The following is an 11,786-nucleotide window of genomic DNA, read 5'->3' on the forward strand; positions in this document are numbered from 1 at the left end:
ATTGCTGTAGCCACCTAGAGACATTCACAATTTCAGACACCACCGTTTCACATTAATGAGTTAAACAACCAGTTATATATCAAATTTTGAAAGAGTGTGGCTATTCAGGATGGATTAGCCGATGGGTGTCATAATTCTGCCATTACAGCCTGTTAATGACAGGAATGTGTCCTTAATCCTCTCATAACTCTACTCAAAAACATTGAACTCATCACTGAAACTAGACAATGACATTTTGGCATGCGGTACATCTGATAACTGTGACATTGTGCTTAGCGACCATCTGGATTAAAGTACATGCAGTCCAAGTTGTTATAAAGTTGCCTTTTAATCATCTTTTTTTAATTATTGAAATAATCCTTTATTTTTCTTCACATCCTGCTAAAATAATAATTATTATTATTTATTTATTCATGAAGTTTAGGATGATAAGCCTTGGAGCACCATGGCTCATCTTTCCTGTCTAGAAAAATACTTTCTTTTTTTTTACACATAAATAGATGGCATTGATAGTTCAAATTATTAAATTAATTACATTAATGAATTGTATAAAGATATTGTCCCAACCATCTGCTTCTTTCTCTGGGGATAAAAAAAACTATAAAAACAAACAAACAAACAAAAAAGCATTTAAATATGATCCAGAAACATTTCAAGGTGCAACACCAACCAGTAAAGGGAAGAGACATGATTTTATGGGAGCAGAAACTCTTACAGGTGCATTATGCATTCTATCACAAATGCCTACATTGCATGGAGAACGAAAGAAATGATTTTCCTGTGCATTGCTGTAATCGAACCACTCTCAGCACTCTTCAAATACGACTGTCTGCAGTACAGATCTACCAAGCCGTCCTGTGGCAAAGTTCTCTTTCGCCTTGAAATCTTGCCAAGTAAGCCGGGGCGCACCCGCCAAGGAGGGATCAGGGCTGCTAATCAAAGTGACCTTTAACCTCACAGCTTCTTAACATCTCCATAGATAAATAGTTAATGCATTCAGATGTGATTACAGATTCATGGATGGCTGCTTGTGGATTTGATTTATCAACCTGGATTTATTATCTGGCTTTTACTATCAGGGCTGAACTTGACTGGTTTCCAATGCACTGCCGATGATATCAGAATGCTCGCTTTGCATTTTACATAGGCAGCTGGCTTAAATACATGACAACATTGTGTAAAATAAAAGGCACGGTGGGTATCTTTTTATGCCCTATTTGCATGCCAATGCTCTCCTGGGGAGTGACATACATACTGTATGTAAATGCACTGTACTGTATATAAGTTACAATTCAGTACACAAAACTCAAAGAGCTTCCTCACATCCCCAAGGATCGAACAGGATTTTCTTATCTGAGGTTGTTATCTCTCTGTCTAGCCTCTCAATTGTTTTTGCAAACTAGTGAATTTTTACAGTCATCTCACTGGCTCACATTGCTGGGTTAAAATGTTCAACCATGTGGCATAAAGTCGTGAAACACACACACACGCATGTATCACACTCAGCTGGGATTGCTCAGCCATTATACACTCTGGCCAGAGGAACCACTTAGAGAACAATCAATCTCACACATCATTACTCATCAAGTGCACACACACACGCACACACACACACACACACACACACACACACACACACATACACACACACACACACCTTCCGATATGGTAATGGCCCGTCACCAAACAGGATGATAATAGAGAGTGGAGTCAACTCGAATTAGAGGTTAGACCATAAGACACTGAGTGACAGCCGTTCTTCTGCTGCTCCTCCAGATTTACTTTTCATTTCTGGAATAACTCCAGCCAGTGAGCAAAGTATATAAAAGGCACAAGGAAGGATTTGAAAATGTATTGGAATCTACAAGATGGAAAGAGCTATGTGATATGACACAGTAATAACAAGCACATTCAAGTGTGCACTCCTATGAATTAGTGCGTGCACACAGAGACCCAGAAACACACACATACACACACACACACACACACACAAACACACACACCTTGATGAAATGTATTTGACGTGTGTCAGAAGTGAAGGGCAGATTCTCTCTTTCCAGCCATCAACCTCCATTCTCCCTCTCTCAGACAGACACACACATGCACAAACACACGCAAACACACTCACACATACGACAAACATCGATTAAAGTCCTCTTCTCCATTACTGCCGACAGGCGAGACAGAACATGCCAACTAGACCTACAGTTAACGTCAGTCACTAGGGAGATATGAACACTCATACACACAGACACACACACACAAACACACACACACACACACACACACACACAAACAGAGAGAGAGACTGAAAAAGAGCATATAACATACATACACAACTGTTGAGTTAACAACGTTTATAAAACTTTAAAACTCACAACATCAAACATCACAACTATGATGTAAGCATCTTGATAATTCTGCTTAGCCTCCATTTAGACTTTGCAGATATTGCTGATTACAGCCAAAATAGGAAATTGATCATAACAAAAATAGAAATGAGGAGGATATGAGGAGGGAAGTTTGGAAAGTGGGAATATATTAGGAGCATCAGATGTGGCATAAGGAGGGGTAAGGGAAGGGAGGAGGGTGGGATGCTGGGAAAAGAAGTACAGTTAAAGGACAATACCGGTGTCATTTATAGGAGTTATAGGCCATTTATTACTGTCTACATCTACTTTACATTTCCCCAAATCATTTTGCAATGCAGTAAGATTTTTTAACAAATTTTTAAAATACAAACTTAACTAACCCTTTACAGTGTCACACCTAACTTGAAATTAACTGCTGTCCCAACTAACAAAGACGCCCTACGCAAAAAGACATGGATGTGACAATAAAATTTGTAATGTATTTGAGGTATTATTTCCTAGTGGAGACTTCCATTTCTTCTCAGGAGTCTCAGGTGATTGACAATTCAGCAGAGCGTAACGGGGGGACATTGATATGAAAACACTCAACTCAGGCACAATGAAATAACGATAAAACAGAAACTTTGACAAAACCAAATCAAGGCTTCATGTTTACTGTGATGGATCATCTAACAGCAAACGGCTTCCTCTGAAGGTGGGAAAACAAGCTCTGATCTCTCCAACTATGTATCTCCGACTGTATGGAGAGGGAGAGGCGGGAATGAGCAATGAGCAAATGGATGGATGGGCCCAAAATTAGAGAGGAAAGTCCTTCTCCCAAGTCTGAATGTGAAAACATTTTAGATCCTAAAAGTGGGTTATCATCATCGTACTTTGGTTTTAAACCAGATGATGGCAAACAAGTATAGATCCTGTGCAAAGCTTGCCTTAGGGTTGTAGCTGCAGTAATGAAGTAGTAATTGTCTTTTATTTGAATTTTGTAAAAAGGGACCACAATAAGAGCAAGACAATAAGAGTGAAAAAGAAGACTTTCTAGCTTCTGTCCAAAATAAATAGTTCAACCAATAGCTAACGTTGTCTGCGATTACATTAGGACCCGCCTTCTGTCAATCACAACCCATTTCAAGCCAACAGACAAACCAAGCTAGACGCTTCAGCCAGCTATAGTCTGTAAAACACACAATTACGGCTTTAACTTCTTTACTGGGAGTACTTGGTAATATTTGGTTTATTATAAAATATTTACTTTGAAAAACAACTAAGACAAGGGGGAAAAAAGCATATCTCATAACAGTAAAAGCATTGGAAAACGATATACAGTGATGTAACAGAAAGGAAATGCAGGAAATGAGCAAAAACTCCACTTACGCTGGAGTTGTCCTTGGAGTGGGCTGCTAGGAGAGTCTATTCTCTACAGATACAGCAGGAGAGGTTGATCTCCCCTGCTGTTAAGTGGGATGTAGTGCAGCACTATTGCAGTGCAGCTTATAGAGAGTGTGTAAATTGCCTGGGGGTCTCTTGTCCCATTGGCAGCAAGGTAGAGTATTAACTTATTGACTGCAAGGACACTGTTCAAAGCCTCTTCAAGAATGCTTGCTACTGTACATACCGTTTCAGTTAAACCGCATAGTCACACTGCAGAAGTCTCTCATCATAGATTGGTACTAAATTTGACTATTTCATCTCCTGGTGGAAGCCACATCAGCCTTCCAATGCTAAAGAATAAATCACATAGTGAATATTACAGCCCTCTCGTTTCTGGTTATAGCAGAAATATTACAATGGAGAGAGGTGTTCTGCCTGCACAAACACAATGGATATCCCAGCCAGACCTGAAACGAAAGCTCAGTCTGATTGGGCTTAATGTCTCCATCAATTCCTAGGCTTCTCTCTGACCAGCCTCAGAGACAGAGGCAGAGAGGAACAAAGAAGGAGAGAGAAATAAAGAGAGAGAGAGAGACTGGGTGAATGAGGGGGAGAGAGAAATGAGAAAATAGAAGCTAAGGAATAGACTTAACCCAAAAGGTGAGCTGATCAATACAGCAATCACAGAGTTAAATGAGAATTGGCTATCCCCTAGTCAACATTAACTGTTCGATGTTTTGACTTAATGGCATCCAAATGCATGATCTCAAAAAGAACAATTGTCCTCTCATTACTTCAGTGTTACTGCTAAAGTGTTGGGAGAGAAAAGATTGGTTTCAGCAACTGCACAATGCAACAAAATACACAATGCAACACTGTCACTGTCAGTGCAAAAGGAAGAACAGGTTTGGGTCAGCACAGGTGGGTTAGGGTTAGAGTTAGGGAAAGGTCTGGGTTAGGGTTACACTTGGGATTGGAACTCGTCTGTACTGGACTTGTGCCTGGCTCACTTTTCCTTTTCTGCAGGATATCCTTTACTCTGTGCTACTCAACAAATAACAAATGGATGGAGTGGTTGAAAGGGAGTCAGGTAATTTGAGCAGTGTTGGGCTGAAAAAAAACCAATGCATTACTCATTTCAAAAGTGATATCCCATCCCAAGTGATATTACCCATTACTCCCTGAGAGCAGTAATTCTTTACACTATGTGTTATATTATGTTTCTGTTACACCTCTAAAATTGGTGATTGTATCTTCTGTGTGGAGAGGCTGTTTAAGCAGATGCTTCAGGAGATTTGATGTCACGTAATTTGCAGGGGAAAATGCTTTTTGCACCTGCACACAATCTACAATTGACAACAATGTGCTTGTCATCCTGCTTGAACAAATAAAAAAAGTTGGGATATTTCCATCTGGGGAGAGTAAACATTTACCATTTTTCATCTAGCCAGTTGAACTGTGTAACCAAATCCTGGGTAGGAGGGCCAAACAGGGCAACTTCCCCCCATTGCTTTTCTCTTCAGTACTTTTACACATCGTTTTGCCTCGCTCTTTCGTTTATGTGACTTTGACTGCATTCTGTCTTCGCTGTACGCTCTTGGTCTACACATTTTATGCTTGTCTTGATAGTTTTTGAATAGCTCTCCCTTGAAAAATAGATTATCATCTCAATGGATCTCACATGGTTAAATAAAAGTTGTCAAAAACGGTTTGCATGGCTGATGCAGCCCTTCTCTATTCTTGGTTAGGTAGAAACTTGGCTCCATTTTGCCTTGTCTTACGGGCCGTTCTGGGCCAGGACAACTCCACTGTCTCCATGGACAGTGCTGGTTTGGCATGGCTGGCCTCAGAGAGCAAACTCTGGCTCTGCCCGTCTTGCTGTCAGGTGTGCTGGGCAATTACACCTCTCTTGTTCACTCCCTCTTCCTCCTCTCTGCTCTATCTCTCTCTGGGCGGCATTGGATGGACAGATGGAGTGGGAGCTAGGGAGGGAGAGGGCTGCATCGGAGGCGAGATGGGGATATGGGGAAGGGGAAATCGGGATGTGCTACACTGGGTTATCCCTCTCTCCCTCTCCCTATCTTAATCTATCTGATGGGTGCTGTGGGCAGATGGAGAGGGAGGTGGGGATATGCTAGCCACGTCTTGTGCCTCTGCTGCCACTGTGAATGAAGCTAAAAATAGCAACAGGAGGACGTGAAAGGCTTTCCAGAGAGGAGAAACCCACCAATAAGTGATACAACAGTGTGTGCATATGTCAATCTGTGTGTGTGTGTGTGTGTGTGTATGTGTGTGTGTGTGTGTGTGTGTGTGTGTGCACCATGTGTGAGCAGCCTGCAGAGGAAGGAGGAATAGACAGACCGTCAAACCAGTGTTACGTGGTGCAGCAAAATGGAAAGACTCAAGTCAGAAAAGGGGGGAAAGACATGATGCGTGGATGAGACAGGGGGCAGGTGAAACGAGAGGCAGAAGAGAGAGAGGAGATAGAGGGAAAATGAAAAAGAAAGACAAGGGGGTTTACAACCTTAGAAAATGAAGAAATAATGACAACATGAAATTCAAAGTGGAATAATGGAGAGAGAACAAATGGAAAGAGGAAAATACCCATTTAAGGTTGAGCAATTTGTATTTTTTTCATTCCAAACGTCCATTTGCTGACTTTGTTGCATTTTGCAGCATCGCCATCATCACCGCCTAACACAAAATACGACTTGTGAATGAATGAAGACAATAAGAGAGAAAGGTAGAGATAGGTAGAAAAGAAGCAACGGGAGAATGAGGATTGACGTAGGTTACACAAGTATAAGAAAGTTGTGGGGCAGACTATGTATGTCAGTGTCTCCCTCTCTGTTGAGAGATGAATGACACCCATTAGCAGTATTGGGAAGCTGTCTCTCTTGGCTCCAATCATAGAAATGGACTTTTGGTGGAGTTGGATATGATGAATGATAAATGATGCCCATGATAAAAACAAAAAAAACAAAAAAACAACTCACAATCTTTGCAAATAATCTGCCCGACAATCTGAATGAACAAATATGTGGTGTTGACTGCTAATGCAACTTTGCTGTCTAGTACTGCCAAGATACACTACTTATTTTAAGTTGCACTATGCAAGATTTTGTTACGGCCGTGGCCGTACCCCCAGATGATTCCCTAGTGTTTCCCCTTCCCTGTGTTCCCAGTGCTCCTGTCTGTCTCTCTCTCTCTGTCTATGTTTTGTTTGTGTGTGTATTGGCGTGGGCGTGGTCTCCCTTCCTCGTTCTCCCAGCTCTGCTCATCCTGCACACCTGTCTGCAATCGGCTCATCACCTCTCCCAGTCTGCTCACCTGCCTCTCATCAGCTCATCTGCCTGCAGTATATCTACCCCGGCTCTTCAACCATTCTTCGCCAGATTGTTGTTTCAGCCTCAGTGGTAGATACGCTTCCAGGCCAACTTAGTTTGAACTCCTAGTGATTTTGTCTCTTCATGTTTCATGTAACTAACCAGCCTCTCGTGTCCCAGGATCATCACCCGCCTGCTTGTCTTCCTGCTTGTCTCCCTGCCTGCCTGCTAGCAACCTCCTAGCCTCCAAGCTACCTCTGCCTGCCACGCTTCCCCTCATCCCACGCTCACGCCAAGCCCTGCTCCTCCTTACCATCACTCACCCTGCTGCCACCGGATTCCCATTCCCTGCCATCAGCCCCTCATCCAGATCCTCCTTTACAATAAAACCCTTTTTTCTTACCAACACCACTCTGTCCGTGTCCTGCGTTTGGGTCCCTCCTGTGTTCGTAACAGATTTTTGTGTAAAAATATACCTTATCTGTCTAAATTGCTAACTGAGGCTGTAGAGAAGAGCATCCCATCCCCCCTAAATAAAATCCCGTGGATCAGGTATGGCCACTGGCGGGAAAGGAAGTAACAAATCAAAACTTATGAGCAAAAGACAAATCTTTCTCCTAAACAGCAGTGAGCAAGCGCTCCATTGTGAGAAAGCTCAACTCACCATCTCCACCACAACCTTTTTCAGCATCTTCACCTCTACCAGCCACTAAGAAGAAGAAATTTTGGTTCGAGGAGCGCGCAGTTTACTGACGTGACGTTACATGATTTATGGGTAATGAAGTCCTTCAAACTTTCAAAGATTCAAACAGTTACCTCCTGCTACCTCTTGGGGTTGCCGAAGTGTGAAGTTGCCTAGTGCAGCTTCAATATCTAGGTAGGGTTTCATCTCTGAGATTGTTGGTAATTTCCATTGAACACATCATGCTTGCCAAGGGGGCGTCAGTACACATCTACAGCCAGAAATCCAGCGTCAAAATATACAAATACGTCAGGCTACCTGGTTGGCAAAAACAGTGACAATCAGATCTAACAGGACAGGCATAGAAAAGGGAGGTGTGATGATTATGCCACTTTAGACTATGGCTTTACCTCTCGAGGCATCAGTCCTCCCTTCCTTCCTGCTGGAAGGGAAAGTGTTGCCTGACGTGATGTTTGCATGGTGCTTCATTCTCCTGATCCAGGCTTGAAACACAGCAGGAGATGTGTAATCCTACTTCAGGCTGACTATTCTAGTGTAATCTCCTGCTCACTCTGTGAGTACACACATGTCACTTTTTGACTGCTCCATAAAGGACTCAAACTGTCAGAGTCTGGCCATCCGTCATCTGCCTCGCTGTCTGTCTGTCAGTCCGCCAGGCTTTCTCTGTCTGTCTGTCTGTCTGTCTGTCTGTCGCTCTGTCAGGCTTTATGTCTGTCTGTCTTTTGTGTCTGTCTGTCTGTCAGGCTTTATGTCTGTCTGTCTTTCTGTCTGTGTGTCCATATATCTGACTAACTGCCATTCTCTGAGTGTAAAATTGGTGTTTTGTTGCGCATCTTTACACTGCGTAAGCACATTAAGGGGAGTCCCTTGGCAATCGGTTTTATGGGATTAAGGCTTGTGGGCATGTGTGTGTGTGTGTGGGTGTGTGTGTGTGGGGTGTGTGTGTGTGTGTGTGTGTGTGTGTGTGTGTGTGTGGGTGTGCGTATGTGTGCGTGTTTGTGTGTGTGTGTGTGTGTGTGTGTGTGTGTGTGTGTGCATGTTCATGCACGTGTGTGCGTGTGTGTGCTGGATGGAATATGGCTTTGTTCACAGCCAGAGATCCTGCAGAGCCTTTGGGGAATTCTCTCTTTTCTTTCTCGCCGCTCTCCCTTTCCTTTTTTTCCTGTCTTCATTTTCCCTCCTCATTCTGACCACACAGCATGCAGTGCTGGAGCCTCGCTAAGATACAATGGGTCATTTCAGCCAAGCAGCCAACAACAATGAGCTGAACAACAATAACGGAAACACAAAAACAGCACCTTGGCATTGCCGTCACTGTCTGCAGGGAGAATCAAAAGGACACTTCAACTAAGCCACCTAAGCCAACTGAGCACCTGAGCGGGAGGAGGCGGTGACTGGCTGTGGAAGTTTAATCTGCATTTTGCTATGCCATTAGCAGAGAATGTCTCCAGTGAAAATGTGAGAGCAGGAGAGGGGGGGTAAGAGTAGAGGAGTGTTGACACAGAGGCACAGTAGTAATGAAAGCTTAATGCTGTGTTGTTACATAAAAAAATGTCACATGGTGTCTTTCTGTGAGTGTGATTTTATGTATGCTACTGAGAGCGAGAGAGAGAGAGAGAGAGAGAGAGAGAAGTGGTTAGTTAGAGATATCCCTATATGACCCCACTCCATTTCATTCTACAACCAATGAAGGATAAAATGTTTCTTCTAGCCCTTAAGCATCCTTAAGCTAATTTTCATACATGACTTGTCAAAAAGCGCTCATGGGAACAGCCACTGAAAAGGGAATAAAGTGCAGGTATAGTTAAAAGAAGAATCACTACTAGATTAGTTCAATCAGATTAGTTCAAATCAGTCTCATAAGATTTCCCAAAGTTAATTATGTGTACTCAAATATGACAAGATCACTGCCAATGAATCCATCTGAATCACAAAAGCAGAGCTTGAAAAATAAATACTCTTATCTGGACATCTGCTCTGTTCCATACCACCTTCTGCCACAAACAAAAACACAGATGCGCGCAAACACACATACACACTTCAGTATGGTCACAGTAATTTGCATAGTGCAGAGAGGAACAGTGCATACATCGAAACAAGGGAAAATAAAGGAGTGGATGAGATCAGTGTCACAGGCTAGTGGTTCTGCAGTTTCCAGCAAGCGAGGCCGCAAGAGTACACAGAGACTGGTTACATCTATAGGCAAACTGCTGGGTAAAGGTCTTGAAAGGAGGACTGGACACAGAGCAGAGAGAGAGAGAGAGAGAGAGAGAAAGAGAAAGAGAGAGAGCAAGTTTCACAGTCCAGGTAGAACTCTCTCTGCTCTCTACTTTGTGTCTTCTTTGTGAATTTACAATGCCTCTCACAGCCTTCTGTTTTCCCTGATGCCTTTCTCTTTCTCTTTCGCCCTCCCTCTTCCTCTCCCTCTCTCTCTCACCCTAAGTGGCCAGTTGTCAAAGTCAGCTGAAGCCCAGTTAATGAAGAGGTAGATTTATTAGCAAGACATCGGTGCAAAAAAGGGGGAGGAGAGAGTGAAACCCCGAGGAGCCAGCAAGCAAATACAGCCAATAAGTGTGCATACCAGAGACAGAAAAGAGAGGGGGTGAAAGAGGCAAAAAAAACAGAGGGAGAAGATGAAAGGAGGAGACAATAGAAAGAGAGAAAAGAGTAGAAACTGGAGACATTAAAATGAAACAGAGCATAAACCCATAAAGCAGACAGAAGAGAAAGGGAGAGAGCTCCCAGTCAGAGAGGAGGGAGAGAGGCAGCCTCCCTCTCTCTTTCCCTCTCTCCAACAGCGGCTACAGAACGGTCTCTTACCGTCTGTTGTAGGTCTGGGATTCCAATGCGGATGACCACCGTGTTGCCTGTCGGTTCCTCCATGGGTCCTCTTGCACTGGGGCTCCGCTCTGTACCGGGACGGAAAGCCGGAACGCCGACAGGAACGGGAACGCCGCTGTCCTCTTCCCGGGAGCTGCCGCTGTCAGTGCTGGCCCCCTGGCTGCCGTTTGCTGCGTGTGTGTAAGGGTGTGTGAGTGTGTGTGAGTGTGTGTGTGTGTGCTGCTGCTGGTCCTGCCGTGGAGGGCTGGGTGGCTCATGTTTGCCGGCTGCCGGACGCAGAGGCATGCTCCGTGTGAGGGGCTCGGTCTGTGTCTCTCTCTCTCTCTCTCTCTCTCTCCACACACACAGACGTGCACGCACACACACCGATGGCTCTTGCTCACGCTACACACACACACCGCTTGCAGCGTGCATCACTCGCCTGGGAGAGAAAAAGAGAGGGAGGGAGGGAGAGAGAGGAGAGAGAGAGGGAGAAAGGAGGGTGAGAGAGAGGGAACGGGCAAAGAGGAGGGGGCAATAGGGGATTACAGAGAGAGAAGGAGAGGAGGGGGGGCAAAATGATGAAGAGAAGATAAGTACCAAGAGAACTTGAAACTAAACCTGAGAAGAGATGAGCAGATATGGCAAGATGGAAGAAATTACAATCATAGGACAGTGTGAAATTATTTAACTCTAATTTGTGATTTGCACAAAAGATAAGCCTAATGCAATTAGCACAAAGGCGGTACATATTCAATCTCTAAATAGCACAAAATAGATAAAAGCAAAAAGGAAGAATGAGGCAGAATGGGGGGGATTAATTATCATTTGCATAAAAATGTTTGGATCTTTACTGAGTATTTTAGTGTGTTTGAATAATGTTTGACAGCAACAGAATTACCCAATTAGTCTTAGGGGATAAGGGATAAGGCCATTGCACAAAAGCCAACAGAACAATTAGGCCATACTTAAGTTTGATATTACACATTACTTTTTTTTAATATAAGCAACGAATGCAGAATCTATGACAAAACCTGAGGCACCTGCGCAGCTCCATTACCATATGAAACTCTGCTGATGCTACAATGTGATAGAGTGACACTGATGCTGTCACAGAAATTAAAACACTGTTGCTTTTGCTGTGGTGCGCTGACAGTGCGATGACGTCAGGTCAGTGCGAGAGGGGGGGGTGGGGGGGGG

General features: G+C 43.7%; 1 protein-coding gene across 1 annotated transcript in view; it reads right to left on the bottom strand.

Moving 5' to 3' along the window:
• The window catches only part of shank3a (SH3 and multiple ankyrin repeat domains 3a), a 154,933-nt gene extending 144,041 nt beyond the window's left edge, over positions 1-10,892 (bottom strand). The window contains 1 exon segment of the mRNA XM_071514034.1: positions 10,587-10,892. Coding sequence (XP_071370135.1) covers positions 10,587-10,892 — 306 coding nt within the window.
• Between the last annotated feature and the right edge of the window lie 894 nt (positions 10,893-11,786).

This window comes from Centroberyx affinis, unplaced genomic scaffold (assembly GCF_046629955.1).
Source record: "Centroberyx affinis isolate AG114_WGS23_722 - 3 ecotype Tasmania unplaced genomic scaffold, CSIRO-AGI_Caff_v1 ptg007894l_1, whole genome shotgun sequence".
NCBI lineage: Eukaryota > Metazoa > Chordata > Actinopteri > Beryciformes > Berycidae > Centroberyx > Centroberyx affinis.